This window comes from Dryobates pubescens, chromosome 7 (assembly GCF_014839835.1).
Source record: "Dryobates pubescens isolate bDryPub1 chromosome 7, bDryPub1.pri, whole genome shotgun sequence".
In the NCBI taxonomy this organism is placed as follows: domain Eukaryota; kingdom Metazoa; phylum Chordata; class Aves; order Piciformes; family Picidae; genus Dryobates; species Dryobates pubescens.
In genome coordinates this window covers 9,015,524-9,038,783 of record NC_071618.1, presented here as the reverse complement: position 1 = coordinate 9,038,783, position 23,260 = coordinate 9,015,524, and the positions used below count along the sequence as shown (strand labels likewise).

General features: G+C 40.8%; 1 protein-coding gene across 1 annotated transcript in view; it reads left to right on the top strand.

Moving 5' to 3' along the window:
* Nucleotides 1-23,260, top strand: part of COL4A2 (collagen type IV alpha 2 chain) — a 151,226-nt gene that overhangs the window by 89,665 nt on the left and 38,301 nt on the right. Inside the window, exons 4-17 of the mRNA XM_054162871.1 lie at nt 7,639-7,773; nt 7,855-7,899; nt 10,003-10,119; nt 10,764-10,835; nt 12,350-12,385; nt 12,478-12,540; nt 15,210-15,245; nt 15,891-15,932; nt 16,454-16,528; nt 17,683-17,727; nt 18,923-18,985; nt 19,728-19,772; nt 22,125-22,178; nt 22,447-22,513. Of these exons, the coding sequence (XP_054018846.1) occupies nt 7,639-7,773; nt 7,855-7,899; nt 10,003-10,119; nt 10,764-10,835; nt 12,350-12,385; nt 12,478-12,540; nt 15,210-15,245; nt 15,891-15,932; nt 16,454-16,528; nt 17,683-17,727; nt 18,923-18,985; nt 19,728-19,772; nt 22,125-22,178; nt 22,447-22,513 (895 nt within the window). The remainder of the gene's footprint in view (nt 1-7,638; nt 7,774-7,854; nt 7,900-10,002; nt 10,120-10,763; nt 10,836-12,349; nt 12,386-12,477; nt 12,541-15,209; nt 15,246-15,890; nt 15,933-16,453; nt 16,529-17,682; nt 17,728-18,922; nt 18,986-19,727; nt 19,773-22,124; nt 22,179-22,446; nt 22,514-23,260) is intronic.

Below are 23,260 nucleotides of genomic sequence, written 5' to 3'. Positions count from 1 at the left end.
GATACATTTTAGTGTATAATAAGTTTAGGATCTAGTAAGTTTTTCTCATTCCTCTCAAAAGACCAAGTCCTTCTAGTACACAAAGGGTGAACAACGTAACACAGGCTCTTCAGAAGCCATGTATCTCAGTTGCATGATGAATTTCATCCCATCCCATTTGCACTTTCCCAGTTTTTCTAACTGTCAAACATTTTGCAGGAAACCTTCTGCTTTTGTTGCCTTAGACCTCACACAAAGACATTTTGACCCTACCTGAACTCCTTATCAGATTTCCTGAAGGTTGCAACATGGTCTGAGGGAGCGCACCTGCAGTGGTCAGGGCTTCGTGCAGCAGCAATGGCTGGTGCCATCTAGTGAGGAGCTTCTGAATGCTCACTGCAATTTGAGACTGATCATCTGCCCTGAAGATGCGAAAATAAAGAGACAACTAAGTTTAACTAACAACTAAGCCTGCACAACATTCAGGTTTTTTTCTCCCAGGTATTTATATTAGCTACTGTTCCACAAATTGTTCTGACCTACTTTTTTCAGGTGGAACCATTCAAACTATGTTATAAATGTTCAGCATAATGCTACCAGTGTCTTCTGCACCTTGGTAGATGTTGTGCTCATCAAAGACCAAAGCTGTACCTAATGAAGCTTTGAAAGCAAGTTGTTCTAAACTTGGTTTATTCCAGTAACTACTGAGAACTGCAGGTAAACAAAGGGTTCACCTTAGTAGAGCTAGCAGGAGAGGAAGACTATGCATGTATCACTGCCACAGAGAAATTATGCAAAAATAACCCGTTAAAACCCACAGAGTCTTAAACCTGGTTTGGAATTGATTCTGTAAATAGTTAGAGGGCACCGTACACAAGCTTTCTGGCACCTGCCCATACTGGGCAGCCTGGGGCCTACAGAAGAAGCCACTGACTCAAAATGAACTAGTTAATCCTCTCTGTGGTCTGCTTTTTTCTGTGTCTCATCCCAAAACTGTGCAACTCCGTGGCTGAAGTTCTATCCATGAATACCTGGATTTACCATCCAGGTGCTATGCCTATCCCAGTGCACATAAATGCCAGGTGATATGCCTATCCCCGTCTGACTTCATCTGCCACAAAGAGGTTCTTGAAGTTGCTCTGTTTAGTTTATATTTTTTGGGGGGCGGGGGATCACTAAGGTTGTACAATTTTTAGTTGGGCTCAGTAACTGCTTTATTATCCCTACCCCCATGGATGATGCCTCAGAAGATCATAAATTTCATCTTCCTCATTTTGCCAGCATTACATTTAAGAACTTTTCTATTTCTTTCGTGTGTGTCTGTGGGGATGCCTGTTCCTGGGTTAGCACTTTCAATCAGCTCAGTAGTTGCTCTTTGTAACTGACTTTATTCCCTGAGGAGTTACTCTCTGTTCAACTTGCTGGTCTCCCTGTAATGGAACTGCATCACGGTACTTGCTGTTATGTTCTTTCCCCATCTGTTCTTATAGGGCCTGTTGCAGACTGAACCCTCTTGCAAAAACTCCCAGCTCCTGCTCATCTGTCATGGTCAGATCACCCTTTCCACAGGAAGTGAACTTGTCCTTTCACCAGTGACCTTTTTGAAATGTCAGGGAATTAACCTCCTTTCTTCTTGTCCACTATTAAATAAATAATGGCCTGCAAGGATCGTTGTCATGTGGGGAATACTGAATCATCACATTCCATATACCAGAAGCAGCTGTAAAATGGAAGTGTGTAACGAAATGTGGAGAAATGGGCCAAGACAGTGAAGCTCTGCAGTAATTCTCATTCTGTCTCTTCTTTATTGCAAATCAACAGTGGTTTCCTTTCTGCATATCTCCATGCCAGTAGGTGGATTTCTCACCAATTGGTGAAGATCTTCTTGTATTTTAAAACCATTGGAGCAGGTACTGTCATTTATCATATCTTTGTATAGCACCTCAAACAATTGCTTGCTCTTAAAATTACTGCACCCTCCTGTGTGGGTTTACATTCCACACTGTAAATTTAGCAGAAGGAAGAATGTATTGCAACGTGGCATCTCTTTCACTGAAGTGATCATAAGAGAACTGGAAATTAAAGTTCAGGCTGCAAAACACAAGCATTTCCTATGGATTTATAAGTCTGTCCAGGGCCTTCGTAAGTTCACTGGGACTAATTGGCAAATGCAGTTATCAAATTTAGTCACAACTCTGACAGCATTTTCTTTCATGCACATCACTGGACAAGCGACAATGTATATACAACATTGCAAATATTTTCTGGGAAGATTTCCTCCAGGCTTCCTAAATTTCTGACCTTTGCTCCTTTCTGTAAATAGCTTTTGCACATGGCTGGGCTGGCCTCATAAATTGTGCAAGCCCTCTTCCAGTCAGCTGAAGTTGCAGGAAGAACAAAGCAGGGGCTGCCTGTTTAGGAGTGTACCCTGATGGGAGCTTTGTAATTCATCTGAACAGTCACAGAAGTTTTGTATAAGAACAAAGAAAGAGCTTCTTGTTAGTCTTCAAGATATTCCATCAGCCTACTTTTTCCTTTTCTTTTTTTCATGTGCTCCCTCTGAGGCAACAACATGCCACTCATGCTTAGGTAACCCTCTTCACACCGGCCTATAAATGCAGTGATGGGTAACATGGAGTAATCGTGCCATGCTCTGGATTTGGGAGAGTTCCAGTTAACACCAGCAAAATGAGAGGCCTTCTGCTGGAAAGCACCATGGGACAGAGCACATTTGTGCATTGCTGTATCATTTAAGAAAAGGGAGCACCAGCATAAGTACTTTGTGAGTTGTATAAAATCTGACAGATAGGGATAACGTGTTTATTTGTTCACTTGGTGGGTGTTTTTTTAACTGGAAACTTAATCCAGACACAATTTCACAGCTTTGGAGAATTTTGTAGGTTTTCTGACCCTCCAGGAGCACAGGCAGCGCAGTACCATGCATGGCATGTTTCATACAGGGGAATTCAGGGCTCTAATAATTGAGTCATGCTTTATTTGACTAAACCTTTGAAACTGATTGTCTCTGCTCAAGTATCCTCAGTGACCTTTGCAAAAGAGAGAATGTTCTTAGGTCATTTCCTAATGAAAAAGGGACATACTTGTTCAACAAAGGATCTAACATAAAGAAAGCAGAGTAAAAGCTGACAAGTCTGAGTTAATGAAGGTTAACAAAGTTAATTCAGTTTTCAAGCTAATGTACTAATTGGCTGAAGAATTACACAAACATTGTCATGATATTAATTACTTACCCAGCTGTGACTCTATCCTTGTACTCTATCCTTGTGCTAAACTGGTCCCAAAATGATCGATTCTCTTGTCTTTATTGCAAATAGTATTAAATAAACCCTGTGTCTCAACAAATGAATGATCAAATAATTGGCAGGGAAATCATGGGGAAGGGGTGCTGTTTGGAATGGGAACGTTTTCCGTTCGTTGTTTACTGTTTCTTCCACACCAGATAGGAAAATGGGACTGGAAGTATGAGAGTGACATTTGAGGTACGAATTAGAGAGAGAGCCTTGTTCCATATAGTGCTTCCTTTGAGATACTGCAGCTCCGCATGGCCCCTGCAGAAAGTCAGGCATGTATTTGACAATTCTGACCCTAACCAGTATTTTATCAGAACTCAAAATTAAATGTTCTACATGCATTCTGCCTGCAACCTGCTGCCCACAAAAAGGGTGTGAATAAGCACTAAAGAGAAGGTTTGCAATTCTTAGGTGGATGAGTAGCTTTGGGGATTTGTTTGACTTCTTTTGGCTTTAAAATACTTCAAAAACAAAGCATTTTTTTCTGTGGAGAATCCATGATTTCCATTAATCTGGAGCAAACTAAAGTCTCTACAATTGAATTTGACTACATTTTCTGTGATTTTTTGTGGGTATGTAGGATAGATACTCCTCTTTTTTAAAGGTTCCTTTCCATGTTTGTGTGTATGTGGAGGAACAAAGTAGCTTAAGTGTTTAATTAAGTTTTAAGGCCTTATAGCAAGCTAGAAATATTTTATATTAATATTTCCACAATGAAATAAAAATAAAGAGCACAGATTTTGCATTTTTTTCTAAATTAATGAAATATCTATCATTCCCCTAAACAGGCAGTTTCATGGTATACTCTCTCTTAATTACTTTATACTTAAATTTTGAGCCATAGGTTAAAAAAGATTATGTCAAAAAAGACATTTTTTTTTCCCCTGGTAATTGGAACTCACACTGATGACTATTGGGTGAGATTTAAATCACTGTCTTCATGCTTCTTATCAGCATCTTTCTACTTGAGTAAGGTAACTAAGAAGAATATGTCTTCTGTGAATCTCTTTAGTGCTGCTTCATAGGGTGACTTTTAGAGATTCACTGATTTGTTTGAAAAACTGAAAGCTATTGATGTGGAGAAAGATGCAATAGCCAGCTCTGGCTGGCGTAATGAAATGAGCAGCCGTTTGTTCAGATGTGCCTGCTAACGCAAATTATATTACATTTTATATGTATTCATATAAACTTTGTTGCTTCTCAGTTTGTTAACTTACAAAGTCATTGACCTTCTATCACTAATAATCCACATGAGCAGGCTTGATATAGAAGGGTTGCTATAAAAAGTTGCGCTTGGTTGCAAGCAGCGGAGAGTCTCTTTCACACTGACAGCTCACACTTAAATCCATGGTGTCCTTTGGCTATGCTCCTAAACCATCTGTTTTGTCAAATAATAGTATGGAAAACAAACAAACAAAAACATACTGTAAGAGATCTATCCTGATGGCTTATCCTGAGGAGCTCCATGTAATTCATTCTTCACACTGGCTCATTTCTAGTCTACTTCCAAGAAAAGAAAAAAGAAAGCACTGACTTTTGTACTTTCTATGACTACGTCAGCTTCTCAGTATGGACTCACTTGATATAATAGAATAAGATTTAAAATACAAAACCCAGCAGCCACTGCAGCAGCCATTGCAACAGCCATTTTCCACAAAAGCTGTGTGGAAAATTGGTTTGTTTTAAAAAACAGAAGTAAGCTGTGTTTCAGTCGGTAGTGTTTTGGTTTCAGATTTTTTGTATCAAGACAAGTGCAGCATGGATAAATGTTAATTATAGATAGATGCTGACAGTGAACTTTTTGTGTCACAAATTGCCCTGTCCTTCAATATGAGAATAAAATGAATGCTGCCTAGTATCAGTAAGTCATTGTTCAGTATCTTTACTGCAAATTCCTAAAAATGAAGAAATCAGGATATCTTCAAATTCATTTCTGTAAGTTCCCACACTGCCTTCCTTCACTTCTCCCACCTCAATGGAATTAAATGAAGTTGGCTATTATTCTTCGTGGACAGGGATAGCATTCATCTTCCTGCTCTTTCTTTCCAGGCATGGGCAACACTGTAAGTATTTTCTCCTAAAACAGCTTGTTTGTTTTATCAGCTTGTTTGTATAAATAAATATATATATCGGTTTGTTCATGACTTGCTGTAATTCTTGGTTTGTGAGACACTAATGCTGTTGCAGACTGGTCTGTGAAAAATAGAATTGTGTTTTAGAAATAATTAATTAGAATTAACTTAATTAGAACATCTTGGTAAATGGTGATTTGTGGCACCGAAGTATATTTCTCCAGAAAGGATTGCTGCGATTTACTGTGAGCGCCATTGGTGCGCTGCACACTGCAGAGCATGCAAAACATATGTGCATTTGGTGACACTACGTCTGGAACAGGTTTCAAATACTTGGGTTCACACATCTCAGACATATTGTCACAACTCATTATTTAAACCACCACTCTGTTATTTCGAAATGATTTTTTTTCCCCCTGTTGAGCCTTGTGATGTTGGCAGTAAAAGGGATTATTTTTAAACAATGTTTGAAGTGGCCTGAAGAGCCGAACCAGCCCTGGAAGGGAGAACAACAAGGCAGTCTTGCGTGCAACTCTTCAACCTATGCAGATGCATGCCCCCTGAATCATTTTCAGGCTCCACTGCTAAATAGAAAATATCATCCCCAAAGAGGCAGAAATTCCTGCCATTAAATACTAGGATCCATTTGTAAGAAATACAGCCACTGAGTGGATCTCACAGTAAAGCATATTTTCCTTGTTTGAAGTGCAGTTGGTTATGTTGTAGGTCAGTGAGAATCACTCTTGAGAAGTCATATTCTGAAAAAAGACACTTTTTTCATAGAGTAGCCATGAATACTCAGGTATCACAGTATCACACTATCACAGTATAACTAAGGTTGGAAGAGACCCCAAGGATCATCAAGTCCAACCTGTCTCGACAGACCTCACGACTGTGGCACCAAGTGCCACGTCCAATCTCCCCTTGAACACCTCCAGGGACGGTGACTCCACCACCTCCCTGGGCAGCACATTCCAATGACGAATGACTCGCTCGGTGAAGAACTTTCTCCTCACCTTGAGTCTAAACCTCCCCTGGCACGGCTTGAGCCTGTGTCCCCTTGTTCTGGTGCTGGTTGCCTGGGAGAAAAGACCAACCCCTTCCTGTCTACAACCACCTTTGAGGTAGTTGTAGAGGGCAATGAGGTCACCCCTGAGCCTTCTCTTCTCCAGGCTAAACAATCCCAGCTCCCTCAGCCTCTCCTCATAGGGCTTGTGCTCAAGGCCTCTCACCAGCCTTGTTGCCCTTCTCTGGACACGTTCAAGAGTCTCGATGTCCCTTCTTAAACTGAGGGGCCCAGAACTGGACACAGGACTCAAGGTGTGGCCTAACCAGTGCAGTGTACAGGGGCACAATGACCTCCCTGCTCCTGCTGGCCACACTATTCCTAATGCAGGCCAGGATGCCATTGGCCCTCTTGGCCACCTGGGCACACTGCTGGCTCATGTTTTGGCAGGTGTCAATCAGCACCCCCAGGTCCCTCTCTGTTTGGGAGCTCTCCAGCCACTCTGACCCCAGCCTGTAGCTCTGCATGGGGTTGCTGTGGCCAAAGTGCAGCACCCAGCACTTGGACTTGTTAAATGCCATCCCATTAGACTCTGCCCATCTGTCCAGTCGGTCGAGGTCCCTCTGCAGAGCCTTTCTACCCTCTAACTGACCAACATCTGTTCCTAACTTGGTGTCATCTGCAAACTTGCTGATGACTGACTCAACCCCCTCATCCATATCATCAATGAAGATGTTAAAGAGGATGGGGCCCAGCACTGATCCCTGGGGGACACCACTAGTGACTGGCCGCCAGCTGGATGTGGCACCATTCACCACCACTCTCTGGGCTCGGCCCTCCAGCCAGTTCCTAACCCAGCTCAGAGTGTTGCGGTCCAAACCACGAGCTGACAGCTTAGCCAGCAGTTTACTGTGGGGGACGGTGTCAAAGGCCTTGCTGAAGTCCAGGTAGACCGCATCCACAGGCCTCCCCACGTCCACCAGACGGGTCACCTGAACATAGAAGGAGATCAGGTTGGAGAGGCAGGTAGTGAATATTGATTTGAGTGTTAATTTCCATGTATTGATTTTGTCACACACAGTGCCGTCACTGTTTCTCTGCATGGTGATTCCAGATGATGTTCATCAAAAAGTCTGGCCTACTGGAACAGATAGAGATCCTGTGTTTATTTTCTCTTCAAGAGATTGACTCCACTGTAGCAGTGATAACTAATCCAGCTTCACACATCACAACTGTTCCTAAATAAATGCTTTTTTATTCTTTTTATCAGGGCCAGCCAGGACTCCTTGGATCACAGGGATTCACTGGACCACCAGGATTGATGGGGATCCCAGGACTGCAAGGTCCCAAAGGTCACAAAGGTGAAAGAGGATATCCAGGAATAAGTGGACCCAAAGGAGAAGTGGTAACTTTTGAATATCAGATGTTTTAGCTAATGAGCAAAGTGCTGGCAGAACATCATTTTAACTGTGCTGTTTCACTCTAGGGACAAAGAGGAGTCACTGGATTCCCCGGGGCAGATGGCATTCCTGTAAGTAGCCAGTTACCTCATCTGTAAGAAATCACTAACTGCAAATATTGTAGGCTAGTTTAAAACCTTTCTACTTTGATTAAAATATCTGGGCTAAATTCAGCCTCTACCACATACACACATTTAAGCTAAGGACATATACTGAAGTGAGTGCAAGTACAGGTACACAAGAGAGCAGAATCTGTGCTCCCTCTGATTCCCTCAGATAATTAAGGTCCATTTGCTTTGTCCTATGGAGAAATCCCCTTGTAAGTGGGACAAAAAAGGATGGAAATTTCCTGTGTGTCCCTGGAGGACACTCAGCTAAGCATGGTCTTTAGTAGGAAAGAGCTGTGAGATAAGTACTTTGCGTATCTTAAACTTGTGAGCAAAGGACACCAGTGGGTCATTCCTAAAGTATTTCAAACTTGCAAAGTACACAGGAAGACCAATGATTTTAAGAATGCTAACCATTATTATTTGCTTTCTGTCTCATGTGGCATGCTTGAGATAGTCTTTAAAAACTTACTGAGCATGAAACAGTGTCAAACTTTGAACAAATTGACTAGGTCCATGAAACTGAAACATTCAAAGAGGAAAAACGGGTAAAGTTCACAGCACAGTATTTTCCCAGCTTACACTTCTTTACATCTTGTGTCATAAAATAACAAAGAAATCTGAGTCACTGGAATCCCTGGACAGAGTTCCCAGGCTTGGGTTTCCTTTGTAGTGCTTCCTGACACAGGGCCCTGTTCTGCAGCCCACGCATCCACATCCACTATGCTTTCACCCTTTCTTTGTTTCCAGAAGATCTCCCTATTGAGTTCCAGGGCTTTCTCTCTCACAGTCCTCCTCCTCTCTTTTAAAGGAAAAGCAGAAGACCCTCTTTTCCATTCCTATTAAGGATCTTGTTCATCTCACCACGTCATACTGAGTTTTCTCTAAGCACTGTAATGTCTTGGGAAGGAGAGTAAATCACTCCCCTGTGAAACCCCATATTGCTATATCTGGACCAAGGCTTCTCTTACTTGAGCAGGTTTGCTTCTTCAGCCCTACATTCCCAACCTCTTCACATTGCACTGTGAGGGGTAAATACCTTGAGACAGTAGTTGAACCTGTATACTCATTGTGTGTCCTGTGCTTAAGCTCCTTTACCCTTTTCACTCACATTCTCCAATCAGCTGACCATTAGAAGGCATCAGACAGATAGGCATATATACAAAATGTAATGGTAGAGTGGTGGGAGGTGAGACTGGAGGCTAATGGGATGAAGGCAAGCCTGAACCTCTTCTGGGGTAAGGAATGCCAATATATGATGGAGTTAGTTAAGGATGTGAACAGATTTATTTTTCTTCTAAGTAAGGGAGCTGAAGCAAAGAAAAAAACAGTTGCTTTAGATAAAGAAGGGAGAAATGGTTTATGTTGGTTTCTGGTTTTTCTGGCTGTGCCCCTCAAAGGTGGATTTGCTTCTCATCAGTCCCAGTGCAAAACAGAAGCAACAGCATTTAAGGTGAATGTGGGTACAGTGATGGAAATCCAATTTGAGACAAGAGTAACTAACTGTCTTAGAGGCTCAGTGTGGAGGTTCTGCTGTGCCCCTTGGCTCCCTACTGTTTCCTTCCCATCTTCATACTTACAGCCTCATCACAACACTCAGCCTAGCTCCAAAAGCATCTCTGCCTGTTTTAACAGCTTGGAAGCTGTTCAAAGCCAGCAAGAAACCTTTCTTCCCACTCTTCCAGTGTGAAGCACTGAAATGCTTAACAATCCCAGTTCTTGGTGGCTCCCTGCACAGCAGCCTCATCTGGCTTAGTTCTCTGTCTAACAGAGCCTGCATTGAACACAGCTTTCCTACCCTTTCTGAAAGGTCCTTCGCTACTCATTTTTTCATGCTGTCTGGGGCATCTGGTTCAAGCTGCAACTATATTAAAAAAAAAAGCACTGTCTGTTTCTGTCTTTGAAAATCTGAGTTTCCCATGGATCCAAGCCTTGGGCTTAATGTGAGAATGTCTAAATACTGTGTGACTACAGGAAAAGGAAAACTAGAAACAGATGGGTAGATAAACACTTTTTTTTTCTTCTTCTCTTTTTTTTTTTTTAAACTTTTTTTTTTTCCCTCAACAGGGTCATCCAGGGCAACCAGGACCAAGGGGGAAACCAGGTCATGATGGCTGTAATGGGACAGTAGGTGACCCTGGTGACTCGGGGACTCCCGGATTCTCTGGTTTTCCCGGCACCATTGTAAGTGGCTGACGGTAAACGAGTACCTGAAGCTAAGGTCATTGCTGAAGTGGGTTTCGTTCACATGTGTGTTGTAAGCAAATGGGACATCTTTTAATGGAGCTCCCTTTTGGCCCAGCAGAGTGTACTTACCATGGACACACTGCATTATGCTTAGTTATTAAATTGCAACCAGGGCTGTACCTGTTGCATAGGTCTTCCAGCTTTATCCAGAAGCAATAAATAATATTAAACTCAGAATTCCTGATGAAAGTAACCTTTTCCTTCCCTGCCCAAGGCCAAAGTATTGGCTTTCTGTGGTGTGATACATAGGATCATGCTGAGGTGACCAGTGTGACTCCTGAATTTCCCAGGGCCTGTATCAGCTCTGGGGAGCTGCAGCTGCTGCTCTAGCTAGGAGGTGCTGACCTGTAATGCCATTCTCAGGGAATGGGGGATTCTTCTTGTGGAATCAGAAATTCGTTCTTTTACATGCTGTGAGAGTTTACACTTTGTTTTTAAACCATTAAAATCTCTGCTTCTGAACAGTGGTATGTGTATGCTCATGAAAATGCCAACAAATATTTTTGGTTACTGACAGCTGTTTACGTGCTAACATAAATGATGTGAAAGCTTACCTCTATTATTATTTTGGTACCCTCCAGGGAGTCCAAGGGCCAAAGGGCCAGAAGGGGGAGCCCTATATATTGCCACCGGACATTGCAAGCCAATACAGGGTATGTCTCTAAATCCTGAGTTACTCATGCTCAGCACAGTTTTACTAGCAGACAATGGAGAGTTATTTTTTCTTACACTTGGACAGACAAGTCCCAAGAGGCCTATTTCAGTACTATGCAACTTTGCAAAGGCAGCTTCTGCTTTCTCTGGTTACAGCAAAGTCTGTCTAATATCCAGGGGGGAAAAAAAATCACTACTCACTTATTTGCAAGAAGTTGCAGCATACAGGTTGATTGCAGAGGCACTGAAGATGTTGTAGTTTTGGTATTACCGTCTTTGTGTAATTACTACATTTGTGTCACGCATGCCAAAATCATTCCTTTGCCATATTTTTTGTCCACTGAATGATTGTAATTAATATTAGCATCCTTTCTATATAATTTCCATGCAGAAGTTTGGCTGACTTGGGATAAAAAGTGCTTCAATATATTAGTTAGTTGGTAACCCCAAGTATTCCTATGGGTGCTTTTGCTGTACCAATCCTTCAAAATTGTTTTGTAATCACTTTTAGCACTTTCTCCTATAAAGATTCTTGTATAATTTCAAGGTATCAGATAAAGAAAAGGGGTTGCGTGTGCTGTTAGAATATAAATTGTGACAAATTTATGTGCAAAGCCACATCTGAGCTGTTCTTGGCACAGAGGGCATCTGCTGACATTGTTCGTGTATATTTTGTGCCAGCGATGAATGCCAAAATAGGGTTTTCATTGACATATTTATAAGCTGCCTGTATTTTTAATGGAATCTTCCTTTACTTTCCTGCACTTGTTGGTAACTAGGAATGGTTAAGGAATAACTAAATAATGATAAAGAATTGCTAAAGTATATTGTAGCCAAAGATACCGACACCTGTATTCATTTCATAAAGTACTTGGTTGCCTGAAGTAGTCTGTTAACTGAATTCAAATTAATTAGATAGTTCAGACGCTATTCAAAATGATTGAAGGTGTTTGGACTAAATACCGTGTTATTTATGGGCATTGCAAAGTCTTTGTGCTAGAACATTTTTTGATCGAATTTCCAAAAACATTTCAACATGTACTGCAGTTAAAATATGTGGTCAGTGAAAACAGTATGTTCTAAACGCTTTTAGTGACTCAGAAGAGAATCAAAATGATTCTGTAATCCTCATGCAACTCAGGAAAAATGAGCTTGTACATTTTGGCTAATGGTGTAGCCCTACTTAAGCCACTGAAAAAAAAAAAAAGAATTAAAAGAATTAAACTCAGTGTATTCTCCATGTCAGCCTTGTAAATTGGATCCCCAGCAAACTTTATACCCTCCTACTCTCTTGTGTACAGCTGTACTACATATAGAAAACACAAGATCTGTGTGCCCCACGTTCGGTTATCTCAACACCTGTATTGAATGCATCTGTACATAAGGATTTGTGTAGCATTGATGTTATGATTAGTTTTCAGAGTGAGAGAGAAAAACTGAGTGAGGAAAAAAATTTTATTCAATTCATTATGTAGTATTTACTGCATTTTTTGCCTTTTTTGTTGTTTTTTAGGGAGAACCGGGGGATCCAGGGCTCAATGGCTTTCAAGTAAGTAGTATTGCAGCAAATGTAATAAATCCTCAATAGTAACTGATATCAGGGCAACATTAACTGATGGCTTGTTTCTTATTTATTTAAAGGGATCTCCAGGTGCTCTGGGTATTCAGGGACCTGTTGGTCCAAGAGGAGAGCGAGGACGACCAGTAAGTATATTCTATTCTATTCTATTCTATTCTATTCTATTCTATTCTATTCTATTCTATTCTATTCTATTCTATTCTATTCTATATTTGAAATATGTTCTGTAGAGAATGAACCTAACAGATGAATTATCTCAGCAAGTTCTATTATGTTGGTTTGTAACCTAGCAAAAGGATAATAAAACCAGGTTAGAAATAGCAAGTACGTGTGTCCTTGGCTGCAAAACCTTTTAAAACTCGCTGTGAGACACTGATTCTACAAGGATGAATATTGCAAAAAGAGATACAGTTTCTTTCAGCCCATGTTGCCAGAGGCTTTTGATTTGTATTGTATTTCTTTAACCTCCTTGAAAGTGTCTTGTTTGTAAAGATTATTCAGTGCTGACTAGTCTACATCCCCCTACATTGATTTGTCAAAAATATCAGGATCTGAATATGATGTCTTTTCTGCTCATAAAAGATGTGTATATTAACTCTCCACAATTTCCTACAGAAGACTGAACAGATAGAATAGAATAGAATTAACCAGATTGGAAAAGACCTTAGAGATCCTCAAGTCCAACCTATCACCCAACACCATCTAATAAACTAAACCATGGCACCAAGTGCCTCATCCAGTCTCTTCTTAAACACCTCCAGTGACTCCACCACCACCCTGGGCAGCCCCTTCCAGTGGCCAATCACTCTTTCTGTGAAGAACTTCTTCCTAACATCCAGCCTAAACCTCCCCTGGTGCAGCTTGAGACTGTGTCCTCTTGTTCTGGTGCTGGTTGCCTGGGAGAAGAGACCAACCCTTGCCTGTCTACAATCTCCCTTAAGGTAGTTGTAGACAGCAATAAGGTCTCCCCTGATAGATAACATTCTTCATTACTCTTTAGAATACAATCTTATTTTAAAACTATTTTCTTTTTTTTTTCCAAAATCTACATTTACAGCATTGATGTAGAGAACTGTTTCTGAATAGTTTTTTGGGAAGATTGTATTCTCTCCAGATACCATTTTCTACATTTCTTGTTACCATGATTAATAGTTTTATGGGTGAGAAGCTGTTGTTCAAATTCAGTATATTTTGGTTTCTTTTATGATTGCTTTTTCCCTCTGTGAGACAGCTTTATAGCATTTGCTTTTTCATTTGTTCTGCCAAAATTCACTTCAGACCTGGTCTAGATCACTGATCTGAGGGGGAAAGAAATTAATTCAAAGCTTCTTACACAGAACTTCTACAGCTGTTTTCAGGGACACCTCCCTCAAGAAAGGTAATTTCTAGGATGAAAACAATGGCACGCTAAGCCTTTCCAAAGGTAGTTTTCTGCAGTGGCCTGTTTTATCACCTGGAGGAAGCTGCACCTTGTCTTTCTGCACTGGTCCTCCTGAGGGGAAAACACTTTGGTCCTTTCATTAATCTTTCTCTAGAGTGAACCCACAAAGTTCATGAGCTTCACATAGAAGCCCAGCCTGCAGTTACTCATATTCCCAGATATGTGTCATGGATGTTAGGAGTGCTGGGAACCGTACATTTTCTGAGCTCCATGACTATATCCTTCTGGTTGCCATCTTGGCAGCATCTCTTTTGAGCACTCTTACAGAATGAATGGATCCCCACCATCTTTAGCTCTTAACAAAATACTATCTTTACTGTCCCTAAAGATGTGACTCGCTTCTATGACCAGGGACCAGGGAACATGGCTCCCCCAAGACCCTGCAGGGCCTCCAGGCAGTGGGATGCCCTGCACAGTGCACCTGCCCAATATATTAGACAACAGTTCACAGGCTACTTGACTAACCAAAACTGATTCAAAAATATTCTTTCAAGACAAGTCTACTGTTCATGCACACAAAGGTACATAGTAGAGATGCCTAACAAGTTCAGGTTTCACCTGAATGTTACTATCTTTGCCTTGCAGGTTGAGGATTGATCTTGCATAATCCAGTTACATCCCCTTTGGGGCTTAGTAGATGGATTGCAGGTCTTTCTCTTTTGCAGGTCTATTTGCAGGTCTTTCTCTTTTCTATGCCTCTTGTTCGCTATCTTCTGTGAACAGCTCGTATTTCTTATTCACCTCACCTTTTCCTCATTTGACAGCTTTTAATGTGTTTGGCCCTTTGGAGCCTCTTAACTACCTCAGCTGACTGAAGCAAGATAGATTGTCTCTCCAATTAATGGCTTTCCTACTACCCTTCTTGTTAGACTCTGGCAGCTTTTATCCCCCTAATAGTTTCATTTCCCACCATCTTCCTTGGATTTCGCTCTGTACATACCAAATAGGTAATCTGAGATGCATACAGTAGTTCAACTCCCTTTACAGATGAATGCAGTACCAAGACACCAGTCCAGTGAAGTACTCAAAGATACACTTAACTTTAGGTATGATCTTAAATTCAAGATCCAAACCCACAAGTTCTTACTACTTGAAAAAAAAAATAAAATAATGGTGGTTTCTTCAGGCCTGTGCTTGGGAACTGCTACTCTGTTAGGAAAGATTACTGTGTGACTTAGCAGGGTGTTTTTCAGAACAGTAGGCACGGCTAATGTAGTGAGGATAATACATTGAATGCTGAGGAATACATTACATTCTAAATATGTGCTTCTATTTCAACATAAAGTAACTGACCTCCTGCATGTATCGATTGGAAAGCAACAAGTAACTTGCTCTCCTGTTGTGCTTCCCCAGGGACCACCAGGGCCCCCAGGAGCACAAGGACCACAAGTAAGTCTTTGTGTCACAGTTGTTTATGTTGATTTTGTGTTGCTGAAGTTGATCCAAGACCCACTTCAAGGCAGTAAAATAAAGAACCACAGGCTGTACCAAAGGCTGTGTAGCACAAGACCTTCTGTGCTGGCTGCATACCATGAGAAGTTAATCTTACACTGGGATCGCCTGCCCTGAAAAGATTAAACCAGTTCTAGAGCCAGATCTCATTTGCTACTGTAGTCACAGTAGCTTCCCATGAACAGAGAATCCTTGCAGCCTTTACAATATTCAATTATATTTCCATATCAAAAATAGATAAGCTCATTGTTCCAGCCCACTTAGGTATTTTTATTTAAGATTGCTTGATCTTTTCACAACATTAGTCAGTGAATGCCTCAAATTGTGTTGTAAGAAGCACTGGTAGCCTGAGATTTTAATTACAGTTGTCTTTCTGAATGTTTAGGACTATAAAAATATTTTTAAGTCTATAAAAATACTTTGAGATAAACCTAGACTATTATTTGATTGCAGTTCTTTAGTGGTGTCCTGCAGACTCGTAAGCCTGAGAAGGCCTTTAAAGCATGTTTATATTTGAGTTTGACATTAGAAAACTGAGTTGTAAAACTGAGTGGTAAATCTTGACCTATTGTTTTTTTGCAGGGCAACAGGGGCCTTGGTTTCTATGGGGAAAAAGGTGAACAGGTAAAGGAAAACGAATTAATATCAGCACTAAAGGACAGTTTGATGTTGTTTGCTGTTAGAAAGGAACATATTTTAAATACTTAATTTGTGATTGTATTATGTAATTGTAAGAGAAAAACAAACAAGTTTGTTAGATTTGACAGTAATTATCATCACCATAAGGGATGTCATAGCTGAACTAACTTCTACATATCTAGATCTAGCTGTGCCCTCCTTTGCACCAACACAGAGAGAACACTTCTGAAGTTTATAAAGCCAGACCACTTTATATAAAGCCATAACCTTTTCGGTCATTCTGGAAACATAGCGGGCAAGAGCGAGTATTTCCTGTGTGTTAATCCCAGCACAAAATGAATTTATCTTGCCATCAATTTATTCAGACATTTGGAACCATACTCATAGAAGGGACAAACCTGCACTACTCCTTTTGTGGCGGTTTCTTAAACCCTGTGCTGATCAACAGATTGACAAGGTAATGCAAGTACTTATTGTTAGTAAATGTACCCTTACTTTTGTTCCAGGGCTCCCCAGGTCCTCCAGGTCCACCAGGGCTTCCTACAAGAGAACTGATGGGTGTCCCCTCTGATAAACACAAGGTAACACAGCATATTTTGCCAGAATGCATAAGGAGACAAGAACTCTGCAAATGCCAAATTTGAAATACTGTGCAAATGTCCTTTTACATATAGTACTTTAATATATAAAAAGAGAAATCTGCCTCTTTTCCATAGCTTGGATCATGAAGTATTTATTGAAACTAGGGTGGCTGAAGTCATTCAGAAAGCACTTCTCACAGCCTAGAGATGCTTTAGGCAAACTTGTTCTTTTTATTAACTGTGCAACTACTGGCTATGACACATCCTCTCATTTTACAAGCAGAAACACCTGCTGAGAAATCATCCAGTATCTTATTTTTCATAATAGTGAGTGAAATTTTCTTCCTAGAAAAGAAGCATTTTTTAAGGGAAGCTATCTGAATGACTGTGTTTGGTTATACAATATCTATATAGCACAGATATTTGTAAGCTTTTTTGTCTGTATTGGAGAAAACCTCAGCAGCAAGGTGCAGTTTCTTGCTGAGAGCAGAGGTACTCATGCCCTGTGTGCATGTATTCTGTATCAGACACCAACCTCCAGACCAGTGGTTTTTCACTCCAATATTGAAGTTAGAAAATTCATGTGGCTCATGCAATTTCTGCAGTAAGATAGGTTAATAGGTATGATACTGAAAGATGGAAAATACCTTTAACAAGTCTACAGTCTGCAGTAGGTAATACACATGCTGGGATTTCCATGAGTAAGCAGAGATGCCCACATATTAGCTACTTATCTGGAGAGCCTTTATATTCAGTGGAGATACCATCAATATAGTGACTAGGCTTTAGGCTGTGGTTTGTTTCATCCTAACATCTTACTTTTGATCAGACTGATTGTAGATAATTAGTAGGTAAAAATGGGAGAAGTGCGTGTATTTGTAGGCATAACTCAGACACTCACCACCCATACATCTCATGAACAAGCCTGGAAACAACCTGAGGTGTATGCATTCCCAGAAACCTTTGTAAAAGCTGACTGAAAAACTTCTTATGAAAACATGCATTTCATGTAACAAGAGTATAAATAATGAACAGCACAAAGGTGGTGGTGTGTTTTTCTCTTGATCAACTTTTTTCACTTTATGTTGTAGAGAAGTTACTGAAATGTAAATGGGAATGTCTATCGTGTCTGAATACTTTTTCTTTATTGTTAGGGTGAAAGAGGAGATCCTGGACAAAAGGGAGAAGCTGGAATTCCAGTAAGTCAAGTGGAGAAATGTAATGACAAACAATAATATTGGAGTTAATAGTGGTGCATTCTTCATTGAAATGATGCAATATGCAAAGCAACACAAACAGAGACATCAGTTCTGATGCTTTAGAAAAACTAAATAGCATGACATCTAGTAACTCTGCAGTCAGTTGCTCTTGTACTGGTTTACCAAAATGAGAATTTCTCTCACACACTTTTTGATTTTAGCTTTAACTATGAATAAATATCATTATTGCTGCTGATCTGCTGATCTATGTTTAAAAATTCCAGTAAATGGCACTAAATAAGTATATATGGAAATTTCCTCTGTCCTTTTCAAGTCTACTCTCTAGGACATGCAGACTTTTGGGTCTCATTGATCAGTAAGCCTGTTTGTTGAGTAAGCAGACAGTAATCCCATGTGTTGCTGTATCGTTTAGAGCTGTCAACCAGGCTTGAATGAATGTGGTTTAGTTAACTCACAGACAACCTCTAGTCTGTCTAAATAGCTTTGCCATTGAGTGGTTCTTTTTTACTGCTGAGAGTGGTTTAAAATGCAGTCTTTACCAATTAGGGATGCCTCACTGAGCATTTTGCAGAGCTTTATTTTCTCAGATGGTCTGGTCAGCTTCTCTGCAAGGTTATGGGAGAAGGTCACAGTGTGAGCCCTGATGCCCTCCATGTGCAGTTATTATCCAGCTCTTCAGCTGTTGGTCAGATTTTACACATGCAGATTTTTGTTGCCTGCATGAGGATAACCATAGATTTTGTGCTGATGTAGCAAAAGGGTCTGTGTTTATTTCTGAGCTTTTTGCTAGTGAGATGGATAGCAACATGCCTGTGTTTGCCAAGTAGCTCTCTGGGGTAACAGTCTGGGCATAAATTGAGTTGGTTAATTAGTTGTATCGTTGAACAATTGCTTTGGCTGTTCTTCAGAGTTGCAGCCACAGAAGAAAATAAAGGAGGAGGAGATGATAAGAGGGAAACCCTATCCTCTCCCTAATGGCCTGTGATGGCTATTGTAAAGAAGGAAGCATGTTACACTTCATTTTAAGGACAACAGTTCTTTCACATGCAGCTATTATTAGATCCTTCATGTGTTACACTGATGTCTTCTTCCTGTTTGGCTTCCCTAAAACAGTATTACAAATTTTTGTCACATAATGAAGAAATATGTTGAATTGACATGTAATGTTTCCTAGGGTGTACTTCTCTTTCCTCCTGAAAAAGGTGAAGAAGGCGTAATGGGCTACCCAGGACAAAGGGTAAGTCAGTCATTATAGGTTAAAATTCACCCAACTGAATGTGTAAATCCGAGATGAGAATTTGCCTTCAGGAACAAAACCCAGATTAACTAACTATAGAAACAATAGTTCTTCAGCCTGCCAGCTCAGAACTTTCTGATAGAGAAAGTGAAAAGGCCATTTTGAAGTGGTAGTGGGAGAAGGGCCACCCAAGGCTCACAGGTATGCCTGTGCCATCATTGGGAAGTCCTGTGCACCTCTTACCTAAAGCTGTGCTCACTAACCAAGGTTAGTGTCCTGGTCCACAAGAGACCGTATTTCACTGCTTTCATCTTAGCTCTCTTTCAGAGTACTGTTTACAAACACGAGTTTGGGCCCTGGTTACTTGTGACCCCAGAAAGCAAGCTAATTTAAGTATTACTAATATGTAGCACCTACAGATGCTTCTTTTGAGACAGTGTTTCTTAAGTGCTTAAACAGAGGAAGAACAGTACTCAGCATATATTTAAAAAAAACACCTCAGTTGTCTTCAAAATCCTCACAATCAGTTTAGAAAGCATTGATTAAAATGCCAGACTGGATTTGAGACCCATGCTCTTTGCACCATAAATGAATGTCATTGATAAAGTATCTGAACTCTAACTGATAGTGTTAAGACTTTCAAGCTGACAGATTTATTTTCTCTAAGAAATAACAATGATTCTTCACCATTAGGATGTTATGATGTCACTTTGTTTTGCTCATTTTACTGTGTCTTCAATAGGGACTGCCTGGCATCAATGGTTTTCCAGGACTCAGTGGAGAAAGAGTGAGTATTTCATACAGGACTGTTGGTTTTAACACATATGTAGACAGTCTGTCTGAAAAGTAAACTCTAGAGGAAAAGTGCTGCCTGTAATTACACCAGCTGTAGTCTAACCAATATCATCTGGATTCATCCATCATTGTAATTTTGTGTCAGTTATTCTTCTCATCAGTGGGGGGGGGGAAGGGAAAAAAAAAAGGCCTGTAATTAAAGTTCAAGTCTACTTTGCATAAAACATGACCATGTTTTGAGAGTACCACAATTTCTGTAATTTTCTATCTACATACAGAAAGTTACTTTTTGAGTAACTTTCTGCAGATGTGGTTGAGTTGTATGGTTATCTTGTTTATGAGAAAAGGAGAAGGAAACAGATAAAAATCCCAGTGAAATACGTGTCTCTGTGGGAACACACACAAATATTTCAAATAGCATTCTCTCAGACACAGAAGATCTCATACTTTTGGTCTGATCTCAGAAAAGGGCTTCTTCAGTCAGCATTAAGAAATTACTTCCATGAGGTATTGTGGAAGCTATGGGATGAGTGACTTTTCCATGCATCTCCATCCTTAGTTGTTTAAGGATTGCAACCCAGACATCATAAGAATAACGTGGAACAGCTGGGACATGCAAGTACATGAAATGTAAAAATCATATTTGCACAGCTGTCTGGTCCAATCACACAACCTGGTGGTGTGAAAGGGACTATGTGATTGGTGATAGGTACCTGGAGAGGCAGATGCAAAACACATTAAAGCCTACTAAAAACCTTAACATAGGTTCATGCTCCAGTCAGAAACAGTCAGAGTCACCTTCTTACTGAGAATGAATCTTGGCAACAGTTTTAGTGAAAGGCGCATCGTTTTGATTGGACTGTCATTGCAGAACATGTATATGGGAGGGATGTCCTACTCAGCGTGGTGTTGTGACCTCCTTTTTGTTGATATTTAAATGAACAAGGAAGGGAGGGAGGAAGGGAGGGAGGGAGGAAGGGAGGAAGGGAGGAAGGAAGGAAGGGAGGAAGGAAGGAAGGGAGGAAGGAAGGAAGGAAGGAAGGAAGGAAGGAAGGACGACTGAGTCCTGTTTGCACACAGATGAAGCCGCGGTGAACGAGGAAGCTGCCGGCTTCAGTTTTAGGACTCCAGCTCCACCTAGTGTAAGGAAATTTTACACCTCGTACTCAAGAGGCTCCTCATCGTAGAGAGGTCTCTGAAGCGCGAAGCTTACTTTGTGACAGCTTGCTGAAGGCTGTGGTATTTGTACTGCTTCAAAACTGCACCAAGTGACTTACAGAGCTGGTTATTAGCATTCGGGTTACGTGTAGGAGTTGTGCTCTCTGTGATAATTAGGAGATGCTAGATTTTAAAAGAGATGGATAACAGTCTAACAGTGTGAATTATGCAAACCTACTGGTTTCAGTGAAACTGTTAATTGATATTGGTTGATGACCCGGCCATATTTTTCACCTAGAAAGCTCACCTTATTAAAACTAGTGTATTTCCATGGTATGTATAAACATTTTGTATGGAGAACAGAAGCTGTCAAATTGCTGAGTAAAGCATACAGAAGAGGCATCTCTGAAATCTCTCCTTTGCTCTGTGCACCCCCAGCAGCTGAACTGTGCTCTCACATGACAGGGTGTACCATGGTTTTCCACATGGGTTTTAATCCATGTGCTTTGGATCTCAAACCTTTAAAAGAATGAAGTGGGCAGGATCTGAAATATTACATTTACTGGATTGAGGATGGAGAATTTTCTCTGGGATATGGCATGCCTGATGGTGGGAGAATTTGATGAAGTCACCTTCAGGGCTGGTCCTAAGTTGTAATCTTTTAGCCAAACAGATTCCAGCCACCTGGAAAATGGCAAAAAGGACCTGTGCACTTCAGTGCTATTTCATTGTTTGCTGTTGGCATTCAAGTGAAAATATGTCCACTTGTAATGATTCAGGCTTCTTTAGTCTTGTTGGAGCAGGTTGGTGTATTCTGGCTGCCTGGCCCATGTATCTCAGGGTCAGCTAACATGAAGGGGATCCCCTATCTCGCCTATCCTGCAGCCTCCACAGGATGGTGTCAATGTAGGTGCTTCTTCCATCTGCAACACTGCTAGGGGTGCAGAGCCTGGGCCACAGCAGGTCCCTCTGGCCTTGATGGGACTTAGGTTTGGTCAAAGAGATGGAACATCAGAAAATGAGGAGAATTGATGGGACACAAATTACTACAGCCCAGGAAGACAAATTGCTCAGCTCTCTTACATAATTTTCACATGAACATCAGAGCAAGCCAGCTGCTACAGATCAAATAATTTTATTCCCTTTCTGATAGAGAATAATTCAATCATTTTTATTTGTATTACAGGGTTTTCCAGGATTAGATGGCCAACCAGGTGGCTATGGTCCTAGTGGCAGCAAGGTACTGTTCGACTTTCTTTTGCTAGAAGCAGTAACCCAATTGTAATTTAGGGGTTTTTTTGCTTTTCTGCCATGTGATATCATTTGTATATGTCACCACTGTAGAACCAGTTATCTGCTTTATTAACTTGAAATCTCTGAGATTTCTTAAAAGTCATGTCAGTGTTTTTGCAAGTGTTTCCTTTGTGTTTCATGGGCATACTTCCCATTTTAAAAGAAGTTTTCAAGATTCACGTGCTTAGATGTAATACTTCACCTTCTGTTACTAGGGGGAGCCAGGTGAAATGGGTCCTCCAGGACCAGTCTCCTATTTTCCTTCCCGCATCCCAAGGAAAGGTGAGTTTTGCATAGATTGCTTATTGTTTGCTACCTTCCACACAGACCAAAAGCATGAAATTCTGAGAGTGAGCACCTTAAAAACCTGTAGCTTGCTAAACTGTTCCTGGTCTAATCACCTTCCCAGGGACTGCTCCAATCACCTTTTTGCAGACAGGTGCCTTCTTTGTCTCTCCTGCAGAAGCTGGCTTGCTATACAAATGGCATCTGTGCATATTCCTATGATCAGAGAGAAGAAGCAAGGGAAAAAGTGTTTGGCTTTGTTGTCCAGTAAAAGGATAATGGGAGAGTCTGTCTTCTGCATCCTGTTTCAGAGACTCTGATAAAGCGCAGCAATGGCAGCACAGCAGAGACCATTCCTATAATTCATATTTAGAAAGAATAAAGAACAACAAATGAAGAAAGAGGCTTTTCTGGCTTTCTTCTTTTTTATTTTCTTTTTTTTTTTTTAATGGACAAATTTCCGTTGTGGTCTTTTCACTGGGCTTGTAGCAGCCACTGTGAGCTGTCCTGCAGAGCTGTGGTGGCTCTGGCTGGCCAGACTTAGAAGCACATAAAAGGTGATACCCATTTGCCAAGACCAAAACTATTCTAGGGAAGGTGCCAGCAAACAGCAGATAATCACATGCTATTGCCCCAGCCTGCTTCCTCATACCATTGAGTTTACGGGTCTGGTTGAAAGCCAGAAAGTCTGACAATTAATGTTTTCCTTCCTCCCAGAAAAGGGGGAAAGGAGGCCCAAAACGT